The sequence below is a fragment of the Accipiter gentilis genome, chromosome 21 (assembly GCF_929443795.1).
Source record: "Accipiter gentilis chromosome 21, bAccGen1.1, whole genome shotgun sequence".
Lineage (NCBI taxonomy): Eukaryota > Metazoa > Chordata > Aves > Accipitriformes > Accipitridae > Astur > Astur gentilis.
In genome coordinates, this window is record NC_064900.1 from 19,569,153 (window position 1) to 19,589,358 (window position 20,206).

The window sequence follows — 20,206 nt, forward strand, 5'->3', positions numbered from 1 at the left end:
CCAGAGCTTACAATGTGTGTATTACTGTCAGTGATATTTCCCAAAGATATAAATCACATAATTGCTTTCTGAAAGTCCACTGTCATCCCTGCGACACCATAAAGCCACTCTCAAATCCTGAATTTGTTTGATGCTTATTTCTTTGGAATGAGATGAATGGGCTTGATTCTCCTTTGCCAGGGGAGGAGTCATCAAGGAAGAGCAGTAGGCCATCAGCATGAGCGTGCCTCCAGGTTATATGAAGTATATTATATAGCCTTTTTCTTTTCTGCAGATATTTCAGTCCTTCTCTGTGACCTGCTGTTCTTCTCTGTTAAATGTATAATTTCCTTCAGCTTTCAAAGATTTGTATGACTGACTTTTTGTTTAAAGATGAAGCTTACCACTTTTTTCACTTCTTCGTGAATGTGGGAAATACCCCATCCAGACAAAGGTGTTCTTAAAGCTGTGAATATGTATTTGTATCAAGAATGGGGAGAAAAAGATTAATTTTAAGTAGATAACCTATTCCAGAATACCTTTCCTATTTTAAGTGTGTCAAACTCATTGCTTCAGTTAGATCTTTTCTGGAGTTACAACAGCTACCTATAGCATATACAGAAGGGTTCTTGCTTCAGCAGCAGTGGAACTAGTTAAAAATAAATTCATGTGACAGGCAGCAATTTTGAAACAGTTTAGGTATGGCTGAGAAATAGGAATTTTCAGATAGAACTACCTTCTTGTTTAATAGAACTGATATATTTTAAAGGAAGGCTTAAAATTTAAAGTTATACAAATCAAAAGACTTTTTTTTTTCCCCAAGGAGAACTGTTCAATTATGGAATAATTTTGACTTTACCAAATGTCATATATTGAACTTTTGAGGCTGTTTGTGACTTGCTCTGTGTTTCTGTATTTAAACTTTATTTATATAAAGCTTTGTGATTGCAGTTGGTTAAAACTGAAGTCAGTCAACTGGGTTTGTGTATATATGTAATAGATTTATTCTTGGAAATCTTACAAAATATTCTTCCTCAAGAACTATAAATGAAATTGATTATCAGAGCAGTAGTAGTTAGTAAGGCACTTCTGATGATTATACCCATGAGCAAATTTAAAGGAATGATGCAGGTGGATGGGCAAAAGGTTTAAGTATATTTGCTATAGTGTATCCTGAGACATTTTGGAATCTTGCTGTCTTTAAAAGTAAGCATCAGTCTTAATAATAAAAACTTGCTGGGAGATGAACCTTGAAAGCAGTCATAGTACTCCAAATTAATACAAGTAATGTTATTTTACCTTAACCAGTAAATAGATATTTTAATCTTCTACTTTGAACTAATGCAGGGCTAATTATAAAACAAAACTTTAAAACAAATCACAGAGCGGGGTCAAAGTCCTGACACTGCAAACAAGCTACCTCTTTTTTTTTCCTTTTAAACCAATAAGGTGCCATCCTGTAGTGCTGTTTTGCTTCTTCACTGTTTCTATTTCCTTTTTCAAAATACAGTAAGTGTAATGAGGCAGACAAGATGTTTTTGCTGGGATTGTTGTTAGTTTTTATACATTTCAGAAGACTTTTCCATTTATGGAGAACACAAACACACTTCTAATTTACATTGGGGATTTCTTATCTAAAACAAACAAAAAACCCATACAGGTAGCATTAATTAAATGCTTAACTGAAGCTTTTAGCTCTGCTTCTTCACATAATAGCTCACATTTTAGGAGTTAAAGTTGACCCTCTTGTTTATATTGTATACCTGATGTGTGTTTCTTGAATTGTTGGGAGCTTCTTTGAGAAACCGTGTTGAAAACCTCTAAGCTGTTGGTAGCAAATTCTTACATTAGAGGTTTAGGGCTTTTAAAGACATTGAGGTGCTGGAGTGTGTTCAGAGAAGGGCAACCAAGTTGGTGAGGGGCCTGGAGCACAAGTCTGATGAGGACCAGCTGAGGGAACTGGGGCTGTTTAGTCTAAAAAAGAGGAGGCTGGGGGGAGACCTTATTGCTCTCTACAACTACCTGAAGGGGGATTGTAGTGAGGTGGGTGCTGGTCTCTTCTGTCAGGTGGCTGGAGATAGGAAAAGACGAAATGGATTCAAGTTGAGTCAAGAGATTTAGGTTAGATACTGGGAAAAATTTTTTTACTGTAGGGTTGTCAAACATTGGAACAGGCTGCCCAGGGAAGTGGTTGAGTCACCATCCCTGGAAATATTCAAAAAGCGAGTGGACGGGGTACTTCAGGACATGGTTTAGTGGGCATGGTTGATGGTTGGACTCAATGATCTTGAAGGTCTTTTCCAACCTAAATGATTCTATGATTTCAAGCCCTACTGGTATAAGTAGGGTATGGTCCAAATAATTACTTCCATGAAGTGGTAATTTTGTTTTCCAAATCATTGAAGTGTCAGGGGACTGCAAAGTCTTGCTGATGGTCTCTGTAAAGAGGTTGCCTAAGGAGCTGCTTTCTGTAAGTGCCAGACTAGTTTCTCCATATTTATGCTGTACTACAAACTTCTCAGTGTCCTGAGATTGTCTGTCTATTAAAACTGGCTGTGACAGATGTAGCAGGCCTATACAATTCTCCCTAGGAGGCCTGTGGCTGATATTAATAAGATGGAGGAAAAAGTGCTAGGCTGTTCAGAGTGTGAAGTTTTCCTGTTGTGTAGTTATACTATGGTTTCTTGACTGCCAATCAGGAGTTGTAGTCTTAGACTTAAAAGTGCAAACTTCCCATAAAGTAGAGAAAATGCAGACAAACGTGAAGATTGCAAGTTTGCACTGTGTAACAACCATGGAAAAAATGTATGGTAGTATTTGTTTTTTCTATTTCTGTAGAGGACAATGAATCTGATATTACTGTTTTAGGATGTAGTGTGATGGTGTGTCTCAATATTTTTTTAATGCTCTTACACTTGTTAATGTAAGAAAGGCACTTAGTAAACTTTCTAAAAAAATCTTATCTATTTTCATTGAAAGGTATTCTCTGTTTTATAACCGCTTGAAGAACATTGAGGAAAATGAAGGAGGCCTTGATAAATTTTCAAAAAGTTACAAAACCTTTGGCGTTAACCAATTTGTCGATGGCGGAATATATTGCAAAGAGTGGGCACCGGGAGCAGAAGCAGTGTTTCTCACAGGTGACTTCAGTAAGTATTTTTAGGAATATTTCTTCTCTCCTGCATTGTGTTTTAGATGAGTATCCTCTTCACTTAAAGACAATTTTGTGGCAATGATGAAATTCTGATAGTAAAAATGCATGTCACAGTTTTAATAATATTTTACTCTACATTGCAGTAGCCTAAGAATGTACATGTTTCTATTGTATGGTCAGTATTAGGCATATCTTTTCTTTTTTAAATAACCATAAGGCAATGTAGAGGTTCTAGTCTGAGCACACTGCAACTTTAGGCTATGTCTAAACCACCTGAGGTTCTTCCTGAAGCTCTACAGTTAAGCTTCTATAAAACTGTATGCAGAGAAGAAGAAATGACAGTAGAATAGTTTGCTTTATCTTCTTTTACTGATCTAACAGTGTTGCCCAAGGACCAAGGCCCTTTGGAGTTCCTACTCATCATGAGAGTGTAGACAAAAGTCCTGCTGGAAAATGGTAACCTAAAATCAAACTAACCTACTTGTGAAAGAGTAGATGGTGCTCTGTTTTGAGGGGAGGAGAAGGAAGGATGTTAGCAAAACAGGATGGTGGCAGGATTGCATGGAGGAATTGCATTGCTTACTCTGAGAACCAGGAAGATGATTCACTTTGAACTTGAGACAAAATTATAAATTTGCTCCTTATTCAGAATGCTAGCTACACTCAAATCATGTTCTGCAAATTCTTAAATGGAAGTGACATGCATTTTTGCTCTTAAATTCTGCAATACTAATTGTACTCTCTTTTTTTTTTGGGGGGGGGGGGGGGCGGCTTGGAGGAGTTTTGTTCTTTTTTTTTCCCTTTCATCTCTCTACTCTATCCTTTCTTCAGGATTAGGTGTTTAGTCTATCAAGGTACTAGGAATTTCATTGCTGGCTCTTAGTGAACTGAGACTTTATCTGTGAAATTATTTTGTTGATTTAACTGCATTTCAGAAGTATGCAGTGTTATTTATCCAACTTTTGCTTTGTGGAAATACTGATCTGGTGAATGTTCAGTGTGTGTATATATATTACCAAAAAGTATATGAATTGCCGATTTGAGGCAGTTAACTACTTCTGCTTAAAGAAAAAGTTAAATGTTGAGTTTTCCTTCTTTCTTAGCCCTGTTTGAGGTAACTATTAAAAGGACAAACTCTGTATTTGAGGAAAAAAGTCATGCACTTGAAATTGTATGTGCTTGTATAACTTCAAAAGACTCATTACATATGCCATAGTAGTATCTGGTGGTGCTTTCTAAAGTACTGTGATTGAGCTTCTGTAAAAATGTGCACAGAAATAAATGGACCACCCTGGCAGTGTTTTTCAGATCCATTGCTAAGGTTTTTTTTAGTGCTTCATTGCTATCTGTTTTAGTACTGTTTTTTTAATAGTCCTAAGATCAATACACTAATAAATAGAATAAGCAAAAGAGTTTAAATACTCACATTGTGCTTCAGTTTCCAAACAGTCATACATCTATTTTAATTGTCAGAAATTTCTATTTTCTCTTTTTCTTTAAGAACTCAATGGGAGGGTCTGTGTCCACTATTCACTCTGATAATTGAAGTCTACAGACAATGATTATTTTTATAAAAAATATTTTGGTTTTGATGCAGAAGACAAACAGAAAAGTTAGTGCAATGCTGTTTTCAGCCATGATCCTGTTTGATGTGGTTAACCTAGTGAATGATAGAGTAGCTTTCCTTGAAATACTCTTGTCTTTTCATTGAAATAGACATTGATAAAATAGGTTAGTGTAGTACTTGAATTTTAATATGGGAATTGCGTATGTCCTCTGATTCAAAACTGAATAATGAATCATGAGTGTAGTTCACCTACTGCTAGATAATAGTGATTTCAGCTATCAATACTGGCTGCAAGACAATGAGATGAGGTTATTTTAGTAGCTCAACTTTATATGTACAAACACACTAAAGATTCTCCTCCTTACCCCTCCTCTACTCACTGCAAACCCACCCATTGCTCAAGGTTTTTGTGTTGTGATGGGTATAACAGTCTTTAAGTTGAATTACCCAACACAGTTGGAGACTAGAATGCATTTGTTTTAAGTATGTATTGTAACAGATGGCCATTTTAAAAACAGACTTTTTAATGAAATTAATGTCTAATATTTTGAAAAGAAGATATAACTTTTAAATTGGCTTGGCAGACTGGGGGGGAAGTGCACGTATACCAGAATATAGCAGCTAAAAACTGGAATGGTTTTCTAAACTCCATTTAAAATATTTCATGTAATATATGATATGAAGCAGAAATTTAGGACTAATATCTTAGAGTAGTTGTATCTAGATGCTAATGAAATGTGGCAGTAAGAAGTCAAAAGACTAAAAAGAAATTCATTTTAACGTGGAAAAACTGTGTTTGTCCTATATATTATATTCATCAGTCACAGGAAAGTATTCATTCCCACAGGGCAAGATAATGTACTCAGAAAGCCTAGAGGCATGGAAAATTGTCATTCAATTCAGATGAGCTTTGATAATATTCTGATGAGAAATTGGGTTGCAAACCCCTAAGATTTAGATTCAGGTTACTACAGATACGTTTAATTAAAACTGAATCCCTTTAACCTTCCTTTAAGTTTTCAAGCAGGTTAAAGTCTCAAACTAAATTTATGATTATATTGTATTTAAAGTAAGTACCAGGATTGCTTTTAATAAGAATTCTTTTATAAAACTTTTTATAAGGAGATATGTTATTGAACCATGGGGGGAGGCTGGAAATCTTATACAAAGAAACAAACATGGGACTTAAATGACAGCAGCTCTTTAGGTTTTAAACTGAAATATGATGGTATAGAACATAAAACCAGTCAATTCATGCTTTGTTTTTTCACTCTGTTGTAAGGAGATGAGGATAGCAGTGTTTTCTCATTTTTTTTACTTAATATTGTTGTCTGCAAATCTCTTAGATGTTTGATGGAAAGACACAAAAATTGACACAAAATGTTAGTCTCTGCTATTTAATCTGACAAGTTTTCGAGGATCAGAAACTAGTAAAAATTATAATGGCAAGCGCAGGCTGTGTTACAGAGAACTTAAACTTCTTTCAGAATTTATTATTACGCTGATAATAGTTGATAATAGCTTTATTATGAACTGTGCTTAAAATAAACATGAATAATTTATTTCTGTAATTGTATACATTTGAAGCTTCAGTCCTGCAAATGTAAAGTTTTTTGTGAATGACTTTATGCCTTATAGCAGACAATGAATGCTTTGATATTAAGATATTTTGGCCCAAATTATGGTATTTTTGTACCTCATTCTGAGACGCTTGTAATGAATGAGATGGCTCATATTTATAGAATAATTCTTGGTATCACTGTGCATTCTTGAAAAAAGCTGGAATCTAGTAATAGCACACAAATCTGTATTTGGATTGGAGAAAGAAAAACACAAATGGAAGAAAATCCCAGTACTTCCAGAGTTCTTTTTTGTCTCTTCTTTGAAACTCCATAATTGGAGAGAAAAAGGTATTATATCTGTTGGTATTCTGGTATGATGCTTTATCTGAAAAGTGTTAAACAAACATCCAAAACCATTAAGATTTGTTGATCAGTACTCTTAGCATCTCAGTAAATCAAGTGTATGAGGCAATTAGCTGAATTTCTGATACTAGAGGCAGGATCAACATTATAGCTACCTTAAACTCTCAGTGATAACGCACTGAATATTTTGTTTGCTGTATGCTGAGGAACTCGGTGGCTACTGGCAATTTATTGCTACTTTACAATCGACTATTTCAAAGTCACTGAACTGCAAGTTTTCAGGGTAGCCCACAGAATTTCTTTGGGAATTAGAACATTCAAAAATGTATTTGGCCATGCAGAGACTCAGTACGTTATCTGTAAACAATATTTTAATTTAAAAAAAAGTTACTGGCTTTAAGAAGCTTGAAAGAGTAAGTATGTATATGCTAATTTGCAAGTCAGTATTTGATATAATACATTGTCATACTTGTGGTTTCTGTTCTTCAGTTCCCTTTTTGTTTTTCTCTGCCTTCCCTTCCCTCCCAGCTAATGTTAGATCTAAAATGTTGATCACTCTGGAATGTCTGGTTGGTTTTGTTTCTGCTTCCTTTTTCTTGCACTAGTGGGGAAGGCTTCTGCTGGGGCTGGAGGGGAGGGAGGGTGGGGTGGTTGGTTTTGGGGGAAGGTTTATTTCTTATTTAAGTTTTGACAGGCTTCCTTCAGAGCAAAACCAGGGGAACTTAAGCCACTAGCCCTCATAATCTGGATATCTGACAGCTGACTTAACTTTTCATATCTTAGAATGTTGGTTTTGTTTGTTTTTTTTCCCCCAGACTTGACTCAAACTTTTACTGAAATGGAGTCTAGATACTACTATGATGTGATACTGAACTTCTTACTACTTTCTTCAAAGATTTTAATAGGAAAATACCTAGATTTCATGAGTGCTATACTTCTGTGGCTGCAGACAGCTGAAGGCAGTTGACTGAATTATAACCTGCTATTAATATCCAGGGAGACATCCTATCTGAGAAGTTTGTTTGTATGTCAGTGTTTGAGCTGTTTAATCACTTTTTAAGCAGACTATGTTAATGACCCTGCTATTGAGCTGTTGGAAATTGGGCAATGTAGAAGGAAGATGACCTAATTGGCTACTATATAGAACAGTATAGTGTCCTTAGTTAATATCTCCATTTACGTTCTGGTTTCATATTCCAAGCAAATGGTATAAAAGCATTTTGTGGGATAGTGGGATTTTGATGCCCCTTCCCTTGTCTGAACTGCTGTTTGGTATCTTCCTCAAGGAAGCTGTGTGAATGCTTGCTGGACTCTATTCTCTTTGAGCAACTTTCAGTTTATCAGAAGTATGTGGAATGTAGAAATAAAATTGCTCCAAGAGATGAGTTTATTGCACTGGAGAATTCAACCTCAGGTTATGAAGCTTTTTCATGTTTGAAAAAATAGTTAAAACATTGCACTAATGTATCAGCTCTTACATTGGAACAAGTGAGTGATTTGGTCAATATGCAAGAAGTATTTCTTTCCCCTACGAGAAGCAAGAGGAGTGTTTAATTTCTGATATGAAACTCCAAGTTAAGCTGTGAGCCACATGACAAGTATATAGCCATACAGCTAATGTGAAAACAAAACCAGGAGATGGAACAAGTCACTTAAGATTTAGCTGGAAGTATTGCATTGGAATTGAGTTTTAATGACAAATGGTAGAATCCAAGCTATTACAATTTGAATTCAGTTCTAGATTAAAGCTCAGTTCATGATTCTTTGGCATGCTAAGGGTGTAGTTCTGAGCAAGAAGTTCTCTTGTGCCTCATGTTGCTGAGGTAGGATGTAATGTTTAAATAATTGGCTGTGTTTGGAAGATCTAATTGGAGATGAGAGAAGCTAACAGTATCAGGCTATTTGAGGTCTTCCGTGTTGGATTAAGACATATCTGAGGCCTGAACTTTTGTAAAGAAGCTCTTGTCTTTGTCTATGGCTTATGGGTTTTCCATGATGGTGTCCTTTTTTCCTAAAACCTATTCAAGCTGATTATTTGAACTGCTGGTAATCTTCTCAGTCTTTTTCTGTTGGTAGCTATCGGCAGAGTCTTTGAAGTCCCTGTTCTCAAACTAAGGTATTTCTTTTGCCTTTACATTTTCAACTTCTGAATAGTCTGCTATTCAGTTTTTGGTTGGTTGGGTTTGTTTTTTTGGGGTTTTTTCCCCTTGAGACATTTTTGGCTATGTTTTGCCAAAAAAGCTGGAAACTAAGCAGTAAAACAGAGAAGCCTGAGCTGCTGTTTCTTTGAAGGAAGCCTTCAGTTTTCAGGGTGTTTTAACTTTTTATGCCTCTTGCCTTAAATACAAAGCAATATTTTTTTTGTTATAACCTTCCTAAACAAGTTCCTTTCTAGGGGTAAGCTAGTAAACAAAGGTTCTAAGTAGGACTATCTGGGACAGATGGGTATTGCTTTGCATTTATTCTTAAGTCATGAACTGTGGACATCCAGTAATGAAGGACTGTGGCTGAGAAGAAGGGTTAACAGGATCGTGCGGTATTGCTAGCAGGTGGAGGGAAAAGTATAAGCAACTTGGGCAGAATTGTTAAAGCTGCCTCTAGAGAGCAGAGATCCCTGAAGGGGTAGAGATGCAACCATTCCTCCCCCTAAAGGAGGGAAAAGAGGTGGCTGTAACAGAGGTCATGAGAATTTTTTTGAATAATGTAAGAATTCAGTGGTTTTGGTGTGCGTGATGAACTTGACTTCAGGCAGTTTTCCCCAGTGAATTTTATAAAGACTACGCCTAAGACTTACTGTAACTTCATTTTGCTCAGTATTAGCGAGTCATCACCTGGCATGTTTGGCTCAGTTTTGGCAGTGTAATCAAGAGGTACAGCTCAAGTGGAAAAAGTTTCATGAAAAGCAATGGGAGATGATCAGATATCTATAGGGAGGAAGAAGGTTGAAAGAGTTGGTAGTAATTCCCCTAAGAAGGTGTCCTAGTTTTGGCTGGGACAGAGTTAATTTTCTTCCTAGTAGTTCCAACCTGCTTTCCCCCTAGTTTACGTACTGGGCATGATGTCACATGGTCTGGGATACCCCTTTGGCCAGTTTGGGTCAGCTGCCCTGGCTGTGTCCCCTCCCAGCCTCTTGTGTACCCTCAGCCTCCTCGCTGGCTGGGCAGTCTGAGAAGCTAAAAAGTCCTTGACTTGGTGTAAACACTGCTCAGCAACAACTGAAACACTGGTGTGTTATCAACATTCTTCTCATACTGAACCCCAAACATAACACTATACCAACTACTAGGAAGAAAATTAACTCTGTCCCAGCCAAAACCAGAACAAAACTTTGTTTGGCACTTCCTTCTAGCCTTGAAATGATTACATATACCTAAGTCTGGCAGTTCAGAAGCTTTATATTCAGTCTCATTCATATGAGTTAACCTTTGAACATGCATACAGACACACAAGACCTTGACAGATGTGTGTTCAGTTAGGCATATCATAATGACCAACCTTGCACATCTCCAGTGCTCAGTGATTCCAAAGAGGACAAAGAATCTTGAATTATGGAATGTAAGCTTGGTTCACTAAACTTTTTTAATGAAAAAGGAATCTTCTTCAAGACTTACTTAAATAAAGCTGTGGCATTTCAGGCCATGTTTCCTGGCTGTGGTGTTATTGTCTAGCATTTTGTGGTTTCTTAGCCATTGCTAGTAAGTTTGTCTGAAGTTTGCCCTTTATTTTTCCTATTTTATACACTTAATGAGTGTTATTAATAGGACATCAACTTGCCAAAATGAGAGTTGGTGAGCAGTGTGTGTGTATCCAAACCTGGTTTGAGCATTCAGTTTATGGAGGTTGTTTTTGGTTACTCCATAATCAACAGCTGCTGATTAGTTTTTTTCCCCATAGTGTTATAACAAATATTTCTACTGGCTTGTTTAGGATGCGAGGTTTTTGGTTTTAAATCTATATTTAGCATTACTCTTCAGCCATTATTTTTCATGCCACCGTGACTTTGTGGTACTAAAATCAGTAGTGTTTGGGGCTGGTGGTGGTGTTATTTTGACTTCGATCAAAGAAGGTGAGGTAGAAATAATTTATTCATTGTCAAATTAGAATTGGAGTATGGTTTCCTAGTGAAAATCTTACACATTTTATTGAACCCCTTTTGAATGTGTATAGTAGTATCAGATATAAAAGTATTTGTGTCTGCTGTCACTGAAGATTATTCTGAAACAGATAGAAAACACTTATACCTTTGATTTGTAATTGGACACATCTTAAGATAAATACTTAGTATTATTTCTTATATTGCAGATGGCTGGAATCCATTTTCTCATCCATATAAGAAGATGGAATATGGGAAGTGGGAGTTGTTCATTCCACCTGGGCAAGATGGTTATCCTCCTGTGCCCCATGGATCAAAGTTAAAGGTGTTTGTTCTAGACTTATTCTGTCCAATTCTCGTAACCCTTCTTACTCAGTTGACCTTTTTGTTTTCTTTTAAATAACTTCATCTTTTAATTGTTCTAAGAAGCAGATTCAGTTTATCTACTTGTGCAAAGTTACCTCAAAGGGTGAAACATTAACATCTCTGTGATGCTTAGGAACAGGCATATGTGGCTGAAATGTGGATATAGTTTTCATCTTGTCCCATGGTACAATATACAGTATTTACATATTGATAATTTGAAAAATAAGTAATGTATAGATAAAGTCTCTCTGTATTTGATGCAACTACTCAAGATTAAGATTCTACTCACCATAATCACCAATGTATTGAGATTTGATCCTTTCAATCATGGCTTTTCTGGTGATCTTTTTTGTTGCTTTATTAATGGTACATGCAACTTTGTAAAACTTCTGCCTATCCTTTAGGAATTAAGGGTATTGAGCAGTAGGCTTAGGTTAAGTAAGTTAAACTAAATACAGATGCAGGTAAAACTTAGTTGTATTTCATCAGTTGTATTTTGTGAGTATCCATGAGCATAAAATCCTTCTCAGAAATCAATGGAAAATATCTTTGAGCTGTCAAATGCTACAGTTGTTACGCTTAGTGCAGATATACATAATGACAACTATCAGTAGAGTTGATTATTTCTAGGTGAATACTGATTTTAGTCAGAGATGTACTTCTGAGAATTTGAATTGTTGCAGTCAGAGCTTGAGCTCCAGAGATACCAGATGCTAATGGGGGACAGTAATGAGTTGTTAAGAAAAGACATGTACTGAAATTATCTATAGACTAGGAGAATTAAGAAACTGGGAGCATTTGTATAATACTACTATGTTTTCAGGGCTCCCATCAACAAAACTATCACATTGAAAAAAAATCCTCTTTTTCTGCTGAAAATCAGCTTAGGTAAACAAGAAATCTGCTGAAACAAAGATATGCATAAAAATGCTCTGGAAATGCTTACTCAATGTGTGTGCTTATCTCTATGCTTTTTGTTATGGCCTATGAAATCATCCCAGTAAAATTGAAATTTAGGAATAATCATCCAAGTATGAGAGCTGTTTTTGTTTTACAGAGCAGGAAAGAAAACAGTTGTCTGCAGCTCAAATACAGTGATTATACAGTAATGTATGAGATTGCAGAATGGTTACTTAATATTTTCCATGCCTTTGAGATGCAAGTAGGTTAGAGTTTTTTGATTGTTGCTAAATTTATCTTTTATGTTATTTCTATTGAGCTATTGAGCTCTACAAAACTATTGAGCTCACCTACTGTAGAATATTTTGTGCTCAGTGTAGAGATAAGAGGTGTGAATGATAAATCTTGATAATTATTAACATAGTAACAAAAAGCATGTATTCTTAAGCACATTTGGAAAAACTTAAGACTCTTTTTGCCTGTTCACCTATATAGTCACTGGTCATATCTCCTATTCTGAAGTACAGGTCTTGTAGTACTTTCTCTTTTTCCATTCACCGTTTTCTTTGAAGTATAAACTCCATAAAGCAAAGATTGCATTATGTGTAATTTGTTTAGTATGCAGAATTACTGATTACTCTTGGTACTGATGTACTAGTAAGATGATTTGCTGTAGTTCTGTAGTTGTTCCGAGTCTTCTGAATAGCCATGAGACTCATGCTGGCAGAGCAGAAGAATGTGAGTTTTTCATCTTTTTTTTTATTAATTTTTTTTCACTGCCATTTCCTTAATTGTGCTTTTACATGGTCAGTTTCAAAGAAAGATGTATGCAGTTGTCACTGTCACTCAAAATATGTGATTGCCAAACAGGTTCATGAAGCTGGACTGTTCTGTCTGCCTGTTAGATTTGCTTTTGAGTATGTATATTCTTTAAAAGAAAAGTGCAAAGATTTACAAACTTGATTCATAAGTGTACATCATCATAAGTGATGACTTCATCCATATGGAACTGCTCCCAGCCTCATCTGTAACTTTGCTAATAATCTTTCATGGTGCTTTGTTTTTGTTCTGTGGTGCTTACACAACTGAACCTAACACATGACAATGCGTACTTTCCATGTATTTAGGTGGTATAACTACTGTGGAAAAAAGTCTCCCATTAAGGTAGTTCTGAAGTGATTTATCTGTCACAAAAGCTGGAATAAGGTTGGAATATTCCACATGGTAGGCATGTACGTTACCCTTGTGTTACAGCTGATCTTTTTTTCCTCTCATTCCACTAATGGGTTCAGAAAACTGCTGCTCTTCTGTAAGGTTTCTTTGAGCTATATGGTTCTGTTAGATTATGATCAATCATAGATCTGTGTATTTTTGGGAACGTAAGGATTTGTGTAGTAGTTTTGCAGTTCTTTGTTCATGTAGGAGCTGAGAATAATGGATTATCTGTAGATGGAAATTACCATGCAGATTGTAGAGCTAATGTTTAAACACACAGGTGTTATTGTCTGTGCACTAGACTGGGTAACAAAAACTGTGTCTCCAGTAATGAAGGTATTGCCTTTTTTGCTTTACTAAAGAAGCATGGGGAATCACAGGTTTTAAAGTTGCTTTTACCAATATTATTCTTAAATATTTATTTTAGCAATATTATTCTTAAATATTTAAGTCAAAATAGTCAACTTTAGACACTTATGCAGTGATTTGATTAATCTGCTAGGGGATAAAATGTCTTCTCCAGAAGGTTCTTATCTTTAGTTTCTGACTACACTGTTTTTTTTCTTTAGTTCTGCACAGGCAAATGCCAAGTTCTGAAATGGTGGCAAGGTCATTCCTTTTAAATAAGTAATTTCTAAGCTAGAATGGGAAATGGATGGAGTGTAGCTCATGACATTAATTTAGATCAGGTCACAAACTATTTTTGTAGGAAAATAAATGAGGAGCAGAGGTCAACATTTGCCTGTTTTCAATACTAGCAGACTGTCTACTGTACCTCTTGAGGCAGTCTTCTCATAAGTAAATATAAACATTGAAGAAGGTGAGTAATTAAATGTGCTGTAGATCTTCTGATACATTTCTGTGTGAAGGGATGGATTCTTATGACAGTTGAGTGACTCCCTTGTGGATTATGACATCCGTCTACAAAATAAGGTTACCTGTTAGAAAAGGACATTTTTTTTTTTCTCCTGTGGATGGGGGGGAGTGAGTGAGTGGCTGCGTGGTGCTTAGTTGCTGGCTGGGGTTAAACCACGACAGTATTCTTAATTACCTTTTCACAGTATACAACAAGCTTTTAGAAAAATTAACATGGATAGGCTTCTTCACCAACTCTCATCATGTGTTGTCATATGCATGCAGGAGTTTAATCAGTATTCCACTTTTTTTACTGTTTATTTATAAATGAGTTTTATGACTGCTTAAAAATACCTGTTAATTAAGTTTTCACTGCAGTCCGTAAGATCCTTAATTTTAAAAAGTGTCATTGGAGTTTAGGGGTGGGGTCAATACTGGTGAAAACTGAGATCTTAGTATCTGTAGTGGGGAGCTTGTTTGATATTCTTTTATAGGGATGCCAAGGAACAACACATAAAATGCAGAACAACTTGGACATAGAAGCCAGTAAGAATTCAAACCTAGATGGAAATAATTTCCAAATTCATGGCTAATGATCAATTTCTAAAATATTTTCATACAGCTAAATAAGAAAAGACAGTAAGATCAGTAATTCCAAAATACTGGCAATTATGATTGAGCTACCTGCTGCCCTGGAACATTGAGTAGGAAGAGATCTGTATAGTGGAACCACTAAGTTTCCTTCCATGATCTGGAGAGGAAACAGTAAAATATTAGTAATTATTCAACTTTCTAGTAATGACAATAGATCTGTGATTTCTGAAATGATTTGACAGAACAAGAATTTTATATATTAATAAATTTATCTGACATCTTATCTGACAAGATGCTGGGTAAGTACATGAAATCAAAACACTGTCTGCAACTAAATACCACTTGTATGTTTACAAAATTTAGTTTAAGTGATTCTGGCTTACTTCTCTTGAGTTACCAGGGTGAGAATCTGGATGGCTGACATGCCTCCCTAATGAAACTTTTACCAAGACCGAGGTAAAGATTAGGAAATTGTCTGTAAAACTTCAATGTCTAAATTTGTTGGTTTCTTATTAAATTTTTGAAGCTGTATAAATTAACTACAAATAGGTAGCTTTCTCAGATAGTTTTTATGTAATTAAGTGTAGGTAGATAAAAGTAAAAAAAATAAGGAAAACCTGTTTTATTGTTAATTTAAATTGGGTTTTAGCACATCATTTCTGGGCACCACAGCAGCCTTCATAACTTCTCTGTGTATTCCGACAGTACTAATCATATACAGCTCAAGGAACAAACAACAAATTTTCTCTGGAAAGGTCACCTCAGAAAATGGTAGAAACTTCTTAAAAACTCGGCATTCCATCATTTGCTAAATCTATATCCTTTCCTCCTTCACACATATATCTACGTGTGTGTATATATGTATTTAAATGGTAAACTTCATAGTTTTTTGAGAGTATCTTGTATTGTAACAAGATGATTAGATTTGATATCTTGTGCACTTGTTAACACAATATTCTTGTATTGATATTCCACTCTTACATGTTTGAGTGGTGTCCTGGTTTCAGCTGGGATAGAGTTAATTGTCTTCCTAGTAGCTGGTACAGTGCTATGTTTTGGGTTCAGGATGAGAAGAATGTTGATAACACACTGATGCTTTCAGTTCTTGCCAAGTAGTGTTTAGGCTAAAGTCAAGGATTTTTCAGCTTCTCATGCCCAGCAAGGGAGAAGGCTGGAGGGCCACAAGAAGTTGGGACAGGACACAGCCAGGGCACCTGACCTAAACTGGCCCAAAGGGGTATTCCATACCATGGGATGTCATGCCCAGTATATAAACTGGGGGGGAGTGGGAGGAATTGCCACTCAGGGACTAACTGGGTGTCAGTTGGTGGGTGGTGAGCAATTGCATTGTGCATCACTTGTATATTCCAATCCTTTTATTATTACTGCTGTCATTTTATTAGTGTTATCATTATCATTATTAGTTTCTTCTTTTCTTTTCTATTAAACTGTTCTTATACCACGAGTTTTACTTTTTTTCCCCTGATTTTCTCCCCTATCCCACTGGGTGGGGGGGGAGTGAGTGGCTGTGTGGTGCTTAGTTGCTGGCTGGGGTTAAACCATGTCAGGTGATTTCAGTGTTTGCTGAACAGTAGTTATAGGTGCCCTTATTAAATTGTGCAAAGGAGGAACTACTTTGAGTCAGAACACTAACAGAATAATCATGGCTAGAAGTACCTAAAAGTACATTTGTATTGGTGAGGTGCTGGGGAAAAAGTTAGTTGTAAAGAATATTATCAAAACTTAATCCTTACAGTTTTTACTGCTATATCCTCTACTTCATAGTAGATATGCATGCTCTGTGTTTAACTTGTAAACCTTGAAAAGGAATCAAATATGGTGAGCAGGTAGGTTAATCAGCGTGAGGGAACCAGTGTTAGTAAAATTCATCAAGTGCAATTACTGTCACTGATGAAGTAGGTGGTGCTGCAGCTGACCATACTGATCAGGAAGTCCAGCAGCATGGTATCAGACTGGCTTCCAGTTCAGGTCTCACATGCTTCAAGCAGTCTGCAGTCACTATGTGAAGGCATTTTTAATGAGAATGTAAAAACCCAGGAAACTTCTTAATAATGGAATAACAGGCTGGTGGTTAGTATGCTAGGTATAGAAGCGTAAAGATGTGGTGGTTTTCTCTAACATAAAATGTAAATAGAATCATAGAGTCAGAATACCGGATTGGAGGGACCTCAAGGATCATCCGGTCAAACCTTTCTTGGCAAAAGCACCGTCTAGACATGATGGCCTAGCACCCTGTCCAGCTGAATCTTTAATGTCCAGTGTTGAGGAATCCACCACCTCTCTGGAAGATTATTCCAATGACTGATTGTTCTCATTGTGAAATAGGTTATGTGCAGTCAGATAGCTTTTACAAAAGGAGCCCTAGGTATCCTAGAAGATAGGAGTATGAAACTTGATTTCAACGGGAAGCTTCCTGAAGAATTGTTCATTGTTTTCTTACATGTACAAATACAAGCACTTCTAATGTTTCTTGTTTTCACCTCAGCTGGGGGGGTGGGGAATATCCTTCTCGTAGTCTGTTAAGTTCCATGTACCTTAAATTTCATGTCTTAAATGGTGTGTAGGATGGAAAAAAACCCCAAAATCGCCACATCTGCAAAGTTGAACAATGAATGAAACAAGTGTTCTGCAGCATCATGGTATATAACCTGCATGCAAGAAGGAGCACATATGGCATTCCTGGTGTTTTGAACTTTAGGGAACAGGACTCAAGTCATCTAGCATACGTATTTCTAGACATCATTGGTGCTAAATGGGAAGTAAAGCATTAGTTAAATCTGTGGCAATAACCTTCATGTTTCATTGCTTGATTTGCAAGCCATGACCCTTCAGCAAGTTATTGTAGACTTCTCTGGGTTATGGATTAGGTTTACTAGCAGGAATAGTTGTTATCTCATTGGGTGGTAAACGGTCTCTTGACTTTGCCTGTTTGGATTTGGTAAACAATGTGCAACTTACTCATGGACTCATAGGAGGGATCGTAGCAGTGATGAAGCATTGTAATGCAGTTGACTGTTGCTCTTTGGAGCCTTTTTTGCAGACTGAGCTCAGCACTGCAAAATATTCTTGTTCATTTTTTTGGCAGGCTCGGTTCTCCTGTGACTTGGATTGCACAATCCTTGGTAGGAGGTTTTGCTATTTAAAAATAATTTCCTCTTAGTTTATCCATATAGAAGACAAATTGTTTCAAATGATATTAGGTGTGTGTTAAAGCAAAATGTGGGGGGTTTTAGGAGGAAAAGGGGGAGAGATTTTAAAGAGGCTCTGAAATGGAATTTGAAGTCTGAGAGTCCATATTAAGTATGTATAAACATGGCTGTGATTTTTAGTGGAACTGTTTTTGTTTTGAAGATAGGGCCGCTAATTAGGTAGAGCTTCTGGCACTCTCTTCAGTGTGAGTTACTGGTGTGTACTTCCTAATTTTCAGCTGTATTTGTCTATAATGTTAAAAAGATTATAGGTCAAGGAGAAAGTGGAAGATAAACTTTAGTATTCTAATGGACTTATTCCACACCTTGGATGCCCAAGTCTTGTCAGATAGCATCTATACTGTCAACGCAGCCAACACCAGAGCTATTTGAGGAGGCCTTCTCTGAGGCATTAATGATGAAGTATTCAAGGTATGCTACTTAACTGCTTTCTGATATTCTAATGCACCTAACAATGTGTGGAGAGGGTCAGGTGAGCTCATCCATGACGGTTGACCTCAGAACAGAGGGAACACATTGTCATAGAATCGTTTAGGTTGGAAAAGACCTTTAAGATCGAGTCAAACTGTTGGTTCTCTACACCTCTTTATTATTCACCGAAGATCGTGTGACCTAAGGTGTTAGGGACTCTTGAGTTGTTGGGCAGGAAGACAACAGCAACAGGAGGGAGAGGACAGTGGAAGGACCATTTGGGGTTGTAGGCTACTCAGTTACAAGACACTGGGGGAGTATGTGGCAGGAAGTGGAGGTGTTGAGTGAGATCTGAGTCATCCCCAAAAGATGTTTTGCTGTCAGTTTGAAACAGCTGTGAATGGGAGCATCAAAAAGTAAGCATGCTATGCCACAACCACCTGACTGAAAGGTGCATTATGCAGCAGTTGTCCTTTATACAAACGCTTTATAGTTGAGGATAAGTAATACCTAATGCTTGGGTGCCCCTATTACATAGTTCAGCAACTTCCTTTCTACTTGACATGGCTTGAAACAACTCTTAAGTTGCACTTATTGTGGGTAATGTGCTTTATTATAGTTGCTTTTTAAAACCATGCTCTTGTACCCCAAGCCTCTCAGTTACATAATACACATATGAATGCTTTTATATTATGCGTACAAATTTGTATAGTCTTTGAACTATATCACTGTTGTTATAGTAATTTGATTCTGGTTAAGTCACAGGGGGGAGCATTTCTTGAACTGTGTATTTTAGAGATTCCAGTATGCCTTTGACTTATTAATTTGATTTTTGGAAAAGGTTCTCAGCATCTGGACTCTAGGTGGAAAGGAAAGTTTGAATGCTGTCCTGCAGCATGGATAATGTTGTGTTTTCCTTTTTTTAAAAATTAACTGGTTGACCCTCAATACCTAATAATGCAACCTTTGTGTAGCTAACAGTTATAAAGCCTGTTGTTTCTTCCTGTAGAAACCCATGTACTTTTAGGATAGTTCATGATGATAAGTGAAGTATTGTCTCTACACTTGTGCCTGTTGAAATCTATTGGTAATGTTTCCATGTGATACTGCTTTCATTTTTAACAACTCTCCTATGGTTTCCTGGAGTTTAATAGTTTGATTTTCCTATGGCATTTTTACCTCTGTCTACATAGATATCTTTATAATACTAGGCAACTGTCTCCATATTTTGAATTTTTTATATTTAGATAGATATTATAGTATTTTCTGTATTTTTGTTAGTATTTACTAATTTCTCTTAGTTTTCCAAGAGAAGCATGGAAATAGAAAAAAAGTGCAAGAGATTTCCTTTTTAATCTGATCTAGTAAAGTAGTTAAGCATGTTATTAGGTCCTTCACTGAATTGAAATGCTTAATTCACAAATGGAGCTATATCTCCCTCTTTTGGAAAATCAAGGCATGGCTTCATGACTTGGCTTTGAAGATAGGGTTTTGCTTCTTTCATATCTTGTTTTTTTTCTTTTAATTTATTTTCTTTCCCTGGGGGAGAAGGGAGGGGGGGAAGAAGGGAGAATTGTGAACAAATACTTACTATCCCTAGTAAGTTTAGAGTCTAATATCTGATGTCATGACATTTACAGAAAAATAATCTGCACAGCAAATAGACCCCTCTCCCAATGGCTTCTGAACCACACAGATTCCTCTGCAGAACTCTGTTAAACATATAAACCACCTGAAGTATTACTATGTGTCTGATAGCTAAGGAGTATTTTTTCCAATATTTGATTTAAATGCTTGTCCCTTTAACAGATTTCTTTGCCAGAAAATTGCTTGGAAGAAAAAACCCAAATAAACCAGACAGCTTTGTCTTGACTGACTTAATTTGACAGTAATCTTAAATTGATGAGGCAAAGAAAA

The 20,206-nt window shown here is 36.4% G+C and overlaps 1 protein-coding gene across 2 annotated transcripts in view; it reads left to right on the top strand.

The window, feature by feature from the left end:
- Positions 1-20,206, top strand: part of GBE1 (1,4-alpha-glucan branching enzyme 1) — a 164,315-nt gene that overhangs the window by 36,271 nt on the left and 107,838 nt on the right. For both annotated transcript variants that reach the window (XM_049825023.1, XM_049825022.1), the window contains exons 2-3: positions 2,959-3,128; positions 10,928-11,043. In XM_049825023.1, coding sequence (XP_049680980.1) covers positions 2,959-3,128; positions 10,928-11,043 — 286 coding nt within the window. The remainder of the gene's footprint in view (positions 1-2,958; positions 3,129-10,927; positions 11,044-20,206) is intronic.